Source organism: Oxyura jamaicensis, chromosome 3, assembly GCF_011077185.1.
Source record: "Oxyura jamaicensis isolate SHBP4307 breed ruddy duck chromosome 3, BPBGC_Ojam_1.0, whole genome shotgun sequence".
NCBI lineage: Eukaryota > Metazoa > Chordata > Aves > Anseriformes > Anatidae > Oxyura > Oxyura jamaicensis.
Genome location: NC_048895.1, coordinates 27,916,751 through 27,931,664, shown reverse-complemented (window position 1 = coordinate 27,931,664; position 14,914 = coordinate 27,916,751). Strand labels below are relative to the sequence as shown.

General features: G+C 39.6%; 1 protein-coding gene across 7 annotated transcripts in view; it reads left to right on the top strand.

Annotated features, from left to right (window-relative positions):
• The window catches only part of LRFN2 (leucine rich repeat and fibronectin type III domain containing 2), a 216,638-nt gene that overhangs the window by 174,410 nt on the left and 27,314 nt on the right, over window positions 1-14,914 (top strand). For all 7 annotated transcript variants that reach the window (XM_035322010.1, XM_035322006.1, XM_035322009.1 and 4 more), the window contains one exon: window positions 1,639-3,031. In XM_035322010.1, coding sequence (XP_035177901.1) covers window positions 1,659-3,031 — 1,373 coding nt within the window. In that variant the 5' untranslated portion in view covers window positions 1,639-1,658. The remainder of the gene's footprint in view (window positions 1-1,638; window positions 3,032-14,914) is intronic.

The window sequence follows — 14,914 nt, the reverse complement described above, 5'->3', positions numbered from 1 at the left end:
AAAAAAAAAAAAAAAAGTTTACTGAGGTGATAGATTTTGTTCTGTATGGTGTGTGTTACTAGTGGATTAATTATTAACCTTCATAACTTCTTTTAATTTTTATGAAACATCTGCATAACTGTCATTTCAGCTGTGGAATGAAGTGTAAATCATTGTGCTTTGACTTTTTTTTTTTTTGTGAAATATGTTTCTTGTGTCATATGTTTGCTAAAGTTTGAGTGGCATCATAGTACGAATTATTGGAGCTATTATGAGACATTACACTTTATCCCATCGTGTACAAAAGTAACAGAACTAGCTTAGGCACAGGTGACTGTCTACCACCTACAATGTGCAGGAACAGCATGATTTTATTGAAACCTCACATGTCTGCATGGGGATCTTATCACTAGCTTTTCCACAGCAGGTAGCATTAACAGGCAGGTAGCTGTTATTCACTAGAAGTGTTAGTGAGCTGAAGGGGCACAGAGATCTGCTGTACATGTGTACTGTCAGCAGCCCTTTGTGCCATGCCTTTGGGAGACCCAGAATTGGCATCTTGGAAGGTCAGCACTGGAGAGGCTACTGATGAAGCATGAGGGTGTCTCGTGTGCTATTGTGCAGTGATTGATCCTGAAACAGGGCTGCAGCTCCTCAGACACGTTTGGCTCTCCAAGTCAGCCTGTAAATGTTTTATGTTTATTCTTCAAAGACAAATACTTTACAGCTCAAGCCAAGTGAGAGCTGAAAAAAAAGGGGGGGGGAGGGGATGAAGGGTGGTGATGGTGGAGGGGAGATAATGTTACAAAGAGAAATGGGTGGGATGCAAGGGACATTAGTGAATACCAAGAAGAGCTCTGATGTCACTGCAACAGGAAGGATTGCAGCATGAGAACATGCAAGAATCAGTAAGCTTCCCAAGGTAACATATGCTTTTCCCTGCATCTCTTCTCTTTGGAGCTAGACAATGTCATCTTTCCTATAGGTTGGCTGAGCGCAGGGTGAATCCAGGTGATGATTATGCAAGCAATTTCTTCTTCCTAAGCTGCCTATCATGAATTTTGTTAAGGGTGGGCAAGTGAACTGACTCGCCCCAGGACTGGCCAGATAATTACATGGTCATTACTAACCACATTACTGAAGGGTAAATATGCAGTTATTTTTATCCATAAAATCAGCTCTTTCAACCCTAAGATTAATTCCATATTATTATGCAGCAATATGTAATTACTATAAGAGAGCTTCTACCCTCAAAGAAGCAGGCACTATTCCAAGTAAAATCTTTCAGAGTTTTAAGTAAGCCATGCAATCTGACAGCAGGATTTGTCCTCTACCAGCTACCCAATAAAAATTTTAAAGCTGTAACTAGAGAATAGGCAGTTACAATGATCTGTTACCAGACATAAACTCTAAGAATTTCTATTCCATTCAGTTTTGGAGCCAAGCCCACTTTTTTTTTTTTTTTAAGAAAAAAAAATAATTATGTAGGGAAACATGTTGTCCTAACATTTAATCTTCCCATCCCAGAATGTTGATCACTGTGAGTTTAACTTCTGAGAGGAGCCACTGGCGTCTCTTTGGAAGTAGATGTCAGATAAGACGTAGATGAAAGGTAACACTGTCATAACTGTTCCTTGTAACTCTTTTCCTTTCTTGCAGGTACTGTTGCGTGATTTACCATGGAAAAATTGTTCTGCAGCATCCTGGTGTTTGGAATGGCTGTCACGGTCAACGCTTGTCCCAAATATTGTGTCTGTCAGAACCTGTCTGAGTCACTGGGGACTTTGTGTCCCTCCAAAGGTCTCCTGTTTGTACCACTAGACATAGATCGAAGGACTGTTGAACTTCGACTCGGGGGCAACTTTATTATTAATATCAGCCGGCAGGATTTTGCCAATATGTCTGGGCTCGTTGACCTCACCTTATCCAGAAACACAATCAGTTACATACAGCCCTACTCTTTCACTGACTTGGAGAGCCTTCGGTCTTTACATCTGGACAGCAACAGGCTGCCTGACATTGGAGAGGATATCTTGAGAGGCTTAATTAACCTTCAGCACTTGATTTTAAACAACAACCAGCTAAGCAGCATCTCTGATGAAGCCTTTGAGGATTTTTTGCTGACATTGGAAGACTTAGACCTTTCCTATAATAACCTCCGAAGCATTCCCTGGGAATCTATAAGAAAGATGATAAATTTGCACCAGCTCAGTTTGGATCATAACCTGATAGATTATATTACAGAGGGGACGTTTGCAGATCTTCAGAAATTGGCCAGGTTGGATCTAACATCCAACAGACTTCAGAAACTTCCCCCTGATCCTATCTTTGCCAGATCTCAAGTAATTCCATTAGCTGTTACCCCATTTTCTCCACCTTTATCTCTCAGCTTCGGGGGTAACCCCCTGCACTGCAACTGTGAGCTGCTGTGGTTAAGGCGACTTGACAGGGATGATGATATGGAAACCTGTGCTTCTCCTCCAGGTCTAAAGGGAAGGTACTTTTGGTATGTACGGGAGGAAGAATTTGTCTGTGAGCCTCCTCTTATCACACAGCATACTCACAAGTTGCTTGTTTTAGAAGGGCAAACAGCCACACTGAAATGCAAAGCCATTGGGGATCCCACCCCCATAATTCACTGGGTGGCCCCTGATGACCGCCTCATTGGGAACTCTTCGAGGACATCCGTTTATGACAACGGCACCTTAGATATTCTCATCACCACATCCAAGGATTATGGGACTTTCACATGTATAGCAGCCAATGCCGCCGGAGAGTCCACCGCAACGATCGAGCTCTCAATTGTTCAGCTCCCTCACCTCAGCAATGGCACAGGCCGAGCAGCCCCACCAAAATCCAGGCTCTCAGACATCACCAGCTCCAGCAAGTCTAACCGAGGGGAAACAAAAGGCCCACCAGAAAGGGCTGTCCTGGTGTCAGAGGTGACCACTACCTCAGCTTTGGTGAAGTGGACAGTGAGCAAGTCAGCCCCTCGGGTAAAAATGTATCAGCTGCAGTATAATTGTTCAGATGATGAAGTCCTGATCTACAGGTAAATGCAATTGCTGTTTTGTTCTTTGATGATGGCAGTGGGAGGAAAACAGGATATGAAATATTTTACTCGCAAGTCACTGATTCAAATTTGAGCTGACATAGCAGTGCCACTGCCACCAATAACGTTAGTGGTGTCTGATAAGTCTGTGCTGCTTTTGTCAATCTGTCAGTTTATCTGTTGGTCTGTTCATCACTTTTCTGTCTGTTTTGAGTCATACATTACAAATCTCTGTAGCATTCATTCTCTAACAACAACTGTTTTCAGTAACATTTCCAATTTATAAAAAAGCAATAGTACCACAGTTGGTACCCTCCTTACAAGGCTTAACAAAGAAAGCAAAACTTGACAGGCTGGAAGTCAGAAGTTTCCCTTTCCACTTCCCGTAGGTGGGATTGAAACATACTACTGAGAGAGGAAGCATTGTGGGAGTAAGTTTGTGCTGTCTACCCATAACACAGGCTCTAATTATTCTGTGATTCAAGATTCAGGGTTGTTAGCAAGAGATTTTTCACCCATTTGAAAGAGGTTGTTTCTTACTTCACTAACATCCATTTTACACAACTGTAATTGCTTACAGCTCTGGAACATTTAATGTTTTATACCATATTAAACGTAAGAAGAGATAGAGATACTTTTGAAAGCAAGCCCTGGATGTTCATTAAGCTCCTTCAGTTCTACAACTTCTCTGACTTTTAATGATATATATACATATATAAAAGAGTTGCTCTTGCAGTGAATCTATGAAAAAGAAAGAAAATTTATTAAATTTGGGGTATTAAAATAGGTAGGAAATTGCTTAATGGAACAGGAAAGTAGTTGTTACTGTTTTTTCCTTCTGTTTTAAAATAATGATTGTGCTTGTCTTTGGATACCTGTGAGCTACCAGCAGAAGTCAGAATCAAAAGGCAAAATAGAACCAAACAGCAGAAGTCAGAATCAAAGGGCAAAGTAGAACCAAACACAAATTCTTATAACTTTGCAAGCATTGTGAATCCAGTGAAGAAAAATTGGACCTGGCAGAGGAATACTGGTGTTTGGGTTTTGACACTAATTTGAGAAGAAACTCTGTCCCCCAAAAAGCTGTCAAAGCCATTGCTTTTCTTGGTAGGTTTTTGGTTACTGTCTGCTGACCTGCAAACTACTCTGTCTTTCTCAACCTGCCTGCAGTGAGAGGTGAGGCGCTTGTCAACACATGGTACTCAGATTCCAGAACCCAGAACTGATCTTGCTATTTTCTTTTTTATTATATAGTATTTTTGTTGTTGTTGTTTACCATGTAAAACCAAGAAGTAGTAAATGTTCATATAATGTTTTTCGCCAACCCTTCTCCTACAATGAATTATAATTTTAATGTTTACAGAACTGAATGTGAAGTTTTTATAACTGAAATTTTGTTCTTGAAATAGTTTTGTAACAAACACATTATGAGCAGAATTAACAAAGTGATTTACTTAGCTACTCCAAACTTAGTCACTCTTTGCCAAAGTAGAAATATTGAAAAGGAAGTCCAAGGAGTATTTTTAAAGGATATTTACTAAAATACTTGAAGAAATATGAGGAGACTCAGTTCTGTTCATTTCCATTCCTCAATTATAAAAGTATGTTAAAATAATCAAGTCAATTAGCAGATGGAAATTATCTGCCTTACTCTGGATAATTTACCATGGAAGTGGTATGTCAGCCTTGGGACTTGCAGCTATGTAGAGTTAAGGAAAATGAAAGTCTAAGATAAAACTAAGTAATGGTAGAGTATTAGGGATGGAATAAAAGAAAATGTGCCAGTGCCAGTTTTTCTTTAGGCAAAACCTTTGGCAAGAACTCAACCAGCATTTAAGATCTTGAGAACAGAAATAGTTTGGAAAAAAAAAGTACTGTGAAAAATGTGCATAGTCATATGACACTGTATTTGTCACAGTGAACAGGAATATCCCTACAAATGAAAAAAAATGTTTGTGGAGGTTGTCAGGTGTTGGAACTGATTAAATGTGTTGGTTTGCTGAGGAAGGGGCAGCAGAACAATGCAGAAGGGAAGTCACATAGTCTAGTAGCTGTAGAAGTGAGAATCAGATGCCATAGGCAAAAATGAAAGAAAGATGCCGTCTTGCCAGTCTGATCTGGAAGAGCCAGGGACTGTCAGGCAACTCTTAATTCTTATCCTGTCCTCACTGCTGCTTCTCAGTGAGTTTTAGGCCCTGTTGCTTTACTTGGTTGTGGCTCGGTTTTCCAGAAGCACAGTGGTGAGGACAGTTCTATTTCCATAAAACTCCCATTGGGACTTTTCGAGGATTCATTGATGATGTGTAGCTATTTTCATTCACAACTCTCAAAAGCACTTCAACAAAGAAAACAAAATTTATTTCCCTACATTTTGCACCAGGGGGAAATAAAACATAGGAAGATGAAGTAAATTGTCCAGCATCTAAGAGTTAATCAGTGGCACTCATATATATCTAAAACAGCTCTTATGACCTGCAGCCAGGGAACCACTCAGTCCCTTAGACTTAATTAACTAAAGTTGTTTTGCTTTAATTGGTCAGATGCATGTCACTGCAATGAGTGTGTAGAAAAACCTAAGGGAAAAGGATTTTTACAGCGCTCTGCTCTATAAAATGCTGTGCATGTGCTAAATGGGTTGTGATACTGCTTAGCTACTGAAATGATGGGCACTTAATATACATTCAGATACAGCAGTGTGCCAGGACTGAGGCCCACTGGCTGTGCTCAGCTTGAAGGAATCCTGCCTTACTAATAAGAAATGTTGTATGCACAAGACAAAAGTTTGCTTTATTCTCTGCTCAGCATTTTTCATGAACATTGTACTCATAGTGAAAGAAAGAAAACAGCAGTTCTTCCCCCCTGTTGGTATTAGACTGCTTCCTGATCATTATGTAAGACACCAGTCCCATTTCTGTTTCCATCCCTTTATTTTTTCCATCCCTGTATTTTTTCCCTTTTCTGATTTGTTGCATATTAATTCCAACTTTTCTTTCCTCTTCACTTTCCTTACACTGATAATAACAGTCTTGTTCATCTTTGTGCCACTCAGACCCAGGCTACCCTGGATGGAGAAGGTAAAGCCACATCTTGGCTAGCTGGTGCAAGCCTGGAGAAGTGATGGAGCAACTAGTTCTAGGAACCGTTTAAAGGACAAGAAGATGGTAGTCAGCATGGAATCACAAAGTCATGCTTGACCAGACTGATAACCTTTTATGAAATAGCTAGGTTGGTAGACAAGACGAGGGTGGTAGATACTGTCTGCTTTGGCCTCAGTAAGGCTTTTGACACAGTCTTATAAAATCCTCATTAATCTTCACTAATGATCTGAATGGTGGGGCAGAGTGCACCCTCAGCAAGTTTGCTGATGACACAAAACTGAGATGAATGGGTGACATGACAGAGGGTCATGCTGCCATCCAGAGGGACCTCAACAGGATGCAGAAATGAGCTGACAGACCCTCATGGATTTCAACAAAGGGAAACCCAAAGTCATACCTGTGGGGGAAAATTGACCCCAGGCACCTGTATATGCTGGGGGTCACCTGGCTAGAAAGTAACTTTGCAGAAAAGGTCCTGGGAGTCCTGGTGGACACCAAGTTGACCACAAGCCAGCAGTGTGTCCTTGCCCAAAGAAGGCTAATGGCATCCTGCACTAGGAGGAGTATTGCCAGCAGGTCAAGGGAGGTGATTCTTCCCCTCTACTGAGCACTGGTGACACAACACCTGAAGTGCTGGGTCCAGGCCTAGGCTCTGCAGGGCAAAAGACACATGGACATATTGGAGTGGGTCCAGCAAAAGGCCATGAGGAAGACTGATGTCCTGGAACATCTGACATTTGAGGGCAGACTGAGAGAGCTGGGGCTGTTCAGTCTGAAGAAGAGAAAGCTCAGGGGTTATATCATTCATGTATATAAACACCTGAAATGCAAGAAAGACAAAGACAAGCTCTTCTCAGTGTTGTCCAGTAACAGGACAAGAGCCAATGGGCACAAACTGAAGCAGAGGAGGCTCCATATGAACATCAGGAAACCCTTTTTTACTGTGAGGTTGATCAAGTATTGACACAGGTTGTTCAGAGAGCCTGTGGAGTCTCCATCCCTGGAGATACTTAAAACCTGTCCTGGACAGCCTGCTGATGGTAAGCCTGCTTGATCAGGGGGCTTGGACCTGATGACCTTCACAGGTCCCTTCCTGCCTCAGCCATTCTGTGATTCTGTGAACAACTGTAAGATTAATTGCACTTCTCATTGTCATTGTTTTTTCCAAATTTCCCCCACCCATACCAGTACCTCTTGTTAGAAATCTTAAAGTAAGTCTGACACTTGCTAAGAGGATGCGAAGTGGAAACAACAGATGGTTCAGTGATCTTTCAGCCTCCCCTACTAGCGAGTAGGAAGGTATTCACACAGCAGCCAGTCACGTGCTACAGCACAACAGGTAGAGCTGCCATTTCCTTTGACACTGTAACCTCATCGCTGAAGAAAAGATTTTTGTAACTGTACCTCCAGAAGAGTACAGTGCAATTTGCAAAGGCCAGAGCCAAGTGAGTATAGGTATGCTTGGAGAGTTATGTGGGTTTTTAATGCAGCAGCTTTTCTATGCTTCATCCTTTTTTCTAATATAAATCACCCCTAAACAGACACTGCTGACAGTAAATGTGTATTGTGCCCATCACTTTTAGCCAAGACAGGAGCCTTTTACAAAATGCACAACTTTAAATCACTTCCTATTTGAAGGAAACAAAAACAAAAAAACAAAAAAAAAAAACAAACAAAACAACAACAACAACAACAAAAAACACCATGAGTACAGGAAGAGTAACCAATGTCCAACAGAGAAAGGGATGGGAGAAGACATGGGGCCTGCAAAGCAATGTCTGTCCTTAGGCTCAGGTGTACAGGAGCAAACACTGGGACACTTGCTCTGTCACAGAAATCCTACCTGTTCTGGGAAAGTTAAGAGTACATTTTTCTCTGTCTAGACTCCTTCTGAAATTATTGTAGAAGTTTAAGATCATCAAACTTATTATCAGTACAACTCAGGCACATGTAGACTTAATTTATTTTGAATATGGAATTGAACTGAAATATGAAAATTTGGGAAGTGGTCTCTTTGGACCTTAGTTTCCCACATCTAAATGGGATGACAGCACTATCTTGCCTCATAAGGATAAAGACTTTGGAAAATATTGTGGAAACAGTAACTCACATAAATTAAAAGGAAAAAATCTGCTTTGAAGTCACTGTGTGCCAGCAATCATGAATGATTAAGATGGAGCATTACATAACCATAACACGTGCATTTAACTAAGGCATTTGTGGGTGGAGATTGTCTGTTTTATGTGGAGTGCACCCTACATGATGTAGAACCACATCTCAGTTTTGGCCATTGGGCATTGGTGTAATATATAAAATCACCACAATTTTAAAAGATGGGTAAGTCTGCAAATGTTCTGTAGAATTTCCCAGGTTATACTGAGCCTGCTGGCTGTGTTTTGAATTAAAGCACTGGTGCAGCCACTTAAAAATGTGTGTCTGAAATGTGACATAGTCATTAAATTTATGAGATATTTAGGTCTGTTTCATTTTGTGGTATTTTGTACTAAAAGTGATAAAAACATCTGCACAAATTGAGAATTACTGTAGTACTACATTTCCCCTAGCTTATAAATTCACCACTGAGGAAAAAAAAAATACAAAAACAAACAAACAAAAAACACTACAATCAAATTTTATATATTTCTGAAAGCTTATTTTTTCCATATATATTTTATGTTGCAGGCAGTATAAGCATTGCAATATGAATAAATGTCTCCACATCTACAGCCTATTTAAACAATAGTGCCATGGGTTTTATTATTTAAACAGAATAATGATTTACATTTACACAGAATCTTTCACTGCAAGTGTTTTACAGACTGACTGAACTGAGATCACTCCACTGACCACTACTACCGTTATCACCTCTCAGTTAAATATTAGCTGCAGTTTGGCAATCAGGTGATAGTGCAACTGCATTTTATGAACAAAGAATAACTTCAGAATTTGCACTTCTGTCAATTTGAAATGGTTTATGGCTAAGGTGCTGCAAACTTCAGAAATATCTCAGGTGTGTTAGGGGCTTACCTCCAACAGCAGTGCCAAACTGAAGATCATGTATCAGAGGAGGTCCCACCGTCTAGATAGCTGATATTTCTGGCAATGAAAGCCCACTGTATGGAAGTCTACCAGCTAATGACTGAAAATACAGGAAGTCCTGCTTTGTTGCTTAATTAGAGGAAATAATCTTGACAGCCTGATGCTATAGTAAAGCATGATTATTTTTGCTCTTTGGAAAGTCAAAAATACATAGTTCTATCAATTTATTTTCTTCTGAAAGTCCTGAACATATATCTTTACTTGTGACTTGGACATGGGGTTCATACAGATGAAGACCTATGTGTAAATGCCTTTCACTCTTTACCCTCTTTCTCATCCCTATCCTTGTCTCAAACTTGGCTAGGCATTGAACTGTCCTCTAAGGCTCAGAGCTGGTGAAAAAACTACTTCTCAGCCTCAGCAAGTGAGCTGAGCTATTGCAGTTCCATTGTATCCAGGATACAAGCCTTTATTTGGTCAAAGCATTTATATATTTAAACATTGGATAAAATAACTATTGATATAAAGAACATCACACAAAGACATTAATCATCCTGTATTAATCATTTATATTTGACAGGCTTGAGATAGCAACTGTGTAAAAATAAAAATGTGAAGTCACAGTCCCAAAGGGAAGCAAAATTCCTATAAGTCTAACATGTATGTTTGGTACTTGGGGTCATTTGAGAGGGGTTTGCAGCAGGAGTGTGCATTGTCTTCTAGACAGTCCTCAGCATTTCACAGAAGCATATATTCTGGGACTGGGGGGTTTTGTTCGCCTCTGGTGAAAAATTTTCATCTACCATTTTTATGTTTTCTCTTGCTGACAGAAGTAGTGACAGATTTTGTCCATCCGTCTGTCCTTCCTTCCTTTCTTCTTTCCTTCCACTTGCTTGTTTTTGTTATTTGTTTTGATATTTTTTTTCCTTGCAATATAAAAAGTCTTTGAGAAACAAAAAAGAAAATGCAGTGAAAATGGCAAAAAAAAAATAAATTTATTTACAGGCAACGAAGTGGGAAATAAAAATATAAAATATTAATAAATATATTAGTATAATGCAAGTACAAAATATAAAAATAAGCAAGCATTAAGGGAAAACAGGTGTATAGCTTTGTATTGTCACTAAAGTTTTTCTAGACTGTTGTGATAAACAGTCATCCGATACAGAAACTGACAAGAAAAACATTGGTTAGGAGGCAGTTCAGTCTGTCATGAGCAGAAGCAGATCATGCAAACACTACCCAGACTGATATTTTCTTGCTTGATAACTGACTAAGAAAGGCAAAATGCTAAATGGTCACTTTTCCATGCAGGAGATATGTCCCTTCACGTGAGTATGTGAGAAGTATGTGAGGGCATGTGAAAAGGAGCTTGTGGCTCCAGGCCACAGGGACTGGACTGGCAGGCCAGCACCTTTCACCAGTTTGGAGGTATTCCCATTTCTTTCAGTTAACAACTGTCACGTAACATTTAGTGAGGTATATGGAGAATTTGTATGTTACAGCTCTAGCCCCAAGCTCTGCCTCAGGAGCTGAAAACAAAGGCAAAGAGCCTGATTTTCATCTCAGCCCCTGTTGTGCTCTTGGGAAGTATTCCCGCCACAGCCAGAGGTGTTGCACAGGGTAGGAATGAATTCAGAATCCATTTTCAGCATAAGACAACAGTACTCTTGTTTTATCTCTGCTGCTAATTATTTATTAGAGCTCATCAAAGGCTCAGCATTTTTTCTTGAGGGGAATTCACGATGAGCTAATGCTTGCCCATAACATCTGCCACATCCCCTCTCTTAGCTGCTCCAAACCCAAACGCCAGGAGCTGTCCCCACCCATCTTTGTGATAGCAAGCTACACATTTGATGCCAAAATGAACTATTGAAATAAGATTTTGATTAAGCTTCAGGTGAGTCAACATTTTGATGTCTAAATGAAAAGTTTTAATGTATTCAGATTCATACCATTCATGAATATTAATAAGCCAGCATACAGCTGCTCAGCTACCACTATCTTTGCTATTTTAAATCTAGGACAGATTTATAGCCGTTCATGTGCTGCTCTATGCAGAAAAAATGTTATCAGCTTCTGACTGTTTAACAGTAACAACCTCCCATGTCATTCATAGTCATTAAAAGTAATAACATTTAGTACTGATAGTTAAAAATATTAACTACTTAAAGATTTGGCTGAAGGCTTGACTCAAAGTCCTCAGAAATGAGTAACCACCACTGACTTTGCTGGGCTTTGGTTCAGCCTGAAAATCTTGTGGTTTAGAATTAGCTTTGTTTTCTAGAGAGGCAGAGGTAGAAAGAAGGAGGTTAAATAGCTTGCTCAAAGTAATTTGGTAACAACAACATTGGAAACAACATCTCTCCAGAAACACAGCTGGGAGTAGTCCTGATTTAGCTTTCAATGCATTCCTAATAAAGTCCTTCCTTGCATTTCAAATGATAATTTCCCTCTTAATGTCACAATTTGGGAAAATACAGCATTCTTAATGTTGTTACTGTTGCTAAATATATGTTATAAATCTGTTTGACTTGGGAAAAACAACCTCAGTAGTATCAGTCTTATATCAAGGCTCTAACAGGAGAGCATGAAAGTGCGCAACAAAGGGGTCTTCTCTCCTTTAAGGAACAGTGCAAACAATGAGACTTCATTTCCTCCATAGTTTGTATACATAATGCATGCTTAAGTATGCAAAATGCTCCATCTGATGTCTGAGTTTAACTTCTACAGGTGGTGCCTGCAGCAGGTTCACAGTGCTCCTGTCTTCCCAGTGCTGATCCACTGAGTTCCAGGTTGGGCCAGAGAACCACCACTCTAATTGCTTCCTCAGCTTGGGTTACAACTATAGATGTCTGGGTCCTTTTAGGAGATCTTGAAAAAAAATAGAAGTGATAGACTGTAACAACTGCTCCCAGCCTTTCTAAATCTGTATCTGAAAACGTGCTCTCTCAGCTCGCTATCCAGGATTCTTAAAGACAGTACAGACATTTCCTTTATTCTTCACATCTTTTACCTCAAAACAGAAAAGATCCCATGAAAACAGTGGAGTCTGGTGAAACATGGGGTTCTCAGCTTTCCATGAAGCTCACAAAGAGATAATGAAAATGAAGCTCTGAGAGGGTTTGGACTATACAGCCACTCTGTAAAAAATAATAATAATAATAATACAATTTTACTGCCACTGTGGAAATGAGAAAGTGGCCCAGATGTCACCATTATGTTCTTGAATCATATTCAGAAGTACTTCTTTCCAAGAATATGAAACCCCTAGAATAATATGTGACCACCTTTCACCAAGTACCTTCCTGATTTTTGCTCTCCTCACTGAGAGCACTGTGGCAGACAAGATCTTGCCCACCACCCTCTGCCTGCCCCCAGGGAAGAGGTTGGATTTGGGCTGGTGAGTGCAGGGTGGTTGCACTTGCTGCTTTGCCATCCTGTCCTCATTAAGTCCTCCCTGAGAGGAAGACTGACCCTCCAGGCCAGTCTTTCAAGAAAACAAGAAGTCAGCCTTGAAAATTTTGTTTCAATAAAGTCTGTCTTTGAAGAGGAGAAAAATAGGACCAGTGCCTTACTGTTTACTTTTTAAAAAACAAACGAACAAACACCAAAAAAAAAAAAAAAAAAAATTAATTGATAGAAATGCCACTTCCAGTAAGGATAATTTTTTTTCTTTGAAGAGAGGAACACAACAAACATAAATGTACAGATTTCATAAAAATAAAAAATAAAAAAGAGAGAGAGAGAGAAAAAATGCTTTGAGTAAACCTAGTATTCTTCGGACAAATCAAAACACTAAATAGTATCTGCCAGGCAGCACACAGGGTGCCTCTTAGCAAAGGGGTAATAAGTTTGTCTTGGGTATCATGACCCGTAATTAATTATAGGATTGTGTAAAGATCAGATGCTTATGGCAGTAGACACCAGACAAACCTAAATAAGAGGTGTCTTTCTTCAGGGATCTTATAGCCTGCAGAGGTGAGAGGAATTTTGTGTAATATCATCCCGTGTCTACCTGACCAGATATCATCAGAGTATATTGACATAAAACGTTGTGCATGTGCATTATAGAGCAGCCTAGCATTATTGTACTGATTTAGCTGTAGACTCAGCTATCTAATTCTTTGTTCTGAATTTCCTGTTATACCTTTTCTCTTACACACCAGCCTTTTGGCTTGCACACCCAGGTTATTTTCAGAAAAGCTGTAGCTTTTTGTATGAATGCACTAATTAACTTATGATAGCAATGATTCAGCTTACGTATTAGAGAAATGACTTAAGACTTATATTTTGAGAAGGCTGGAACTCGATAAGATACACCACCAGAAAAAAAAAATAAAGGAAAATAGGAATACACTAGACTGAGTAAATGATATAGTAAGTCTTCATTAACTTTAGTTCTTACAAGTCTGGTTATTTTTGCATTTGCCTCTAGTAGACAAATTTTCTGGGCAAAATATATGCACTCAGAGTAAAGAAAATTCACTCTGTTCAGGTTCAGGACATCCAGTACAAAGTGAATGCAAAATTTGCTTTTCATTTAAACTTATTTTGAAGCTTTAAGTGATGTGGTTGCAGTTAGTCTTTGTGGTAATGCTCTGGTCAGGAAAGGATGAAAGAGAAGGATTTCAGACAAGCTGAGAATCTTAAGACTTGAGGCAGAAATCTGGTTGATATTCCAAGTAACGTTTTGAGTGTTCTACTTGTAGATTTTCAATGAAGGCTTGTACTACAAGGGAATCATTTATTCTTTTTTGTTCTTAAAAGCGCACAGCAAGAAGGTAACTCAAATTTTTGATGGTGAAGAAAGAAAATGTGAAGTAATGGATGTCTTTTGAAAACATGATATGGGTTATTTAGTTGTCATATTACTCTTTTCCCCAAAACATGTTTCACAGTCTAATAAGAGGGCAGTACAGGCATCTACCATGTAATCTTAATGATCTGTAACAGTGCCAAGCACAAAGGTACTCCAGTCGTGGCTGAGGATAACAGCCTGGTCCTGCAATCTAAAGAAACCTTCAAACTATCATGCAATCAAGATATTTTAATGTTTAAAATGAAATGTTTTGATTTTCATAGCCAGAGAAAAAGTCCAGAGAGCTGTTTGATCTGCCCCATTGTCACAGCCCTGCTGATGTCTCAGAGCCACAGTATGATTATATTAGGTCCCAGAGCACTTCACAAGAATCACATGAAGCTATGCTGCCTAGAAAGGACATCAGAATTAGCTTCAGCCTTTGGCAGAGCTTGTTGCGGAGTAGAAGCAGGATCATCTGTGTGCTAACAACAATGAAGTGGGCTACATGGATGCTGGGCAAGACAGAGGGAGGCATACCAAGCCTGACACCCTTGGATGGGAAAGACCTTACTCACATCTCTGCTTTGGAGTGGTTGGAAAGACCCTGTAGACAGTACTGTAAGGCTATGGCAGAAGCCCCCTTTGCTCAGCTGCTCTTGGTTTACAGATTAGTTTATTTGCAGAGATGAACATTTTGAATCAGCCAGCACAACGTGTGAATTTGTGTTGAATCTGCCCATCTGTTCTCCCTCTCTTCCCCTTGCATCACTTTGAATTTGCCCAGGTTTAAATTTTGTAATATATTTATTACCTCATAATTTACTTAATTTTGACAAGAAAACAAATAAATGAGCTGTTTGCTCAACCAAAAACTTTTTTCTTTTCTTTTCTTTTCTCTTTTCTTTCCTAAATTAAGCAAATGGGCAGATTCAACTCATATTC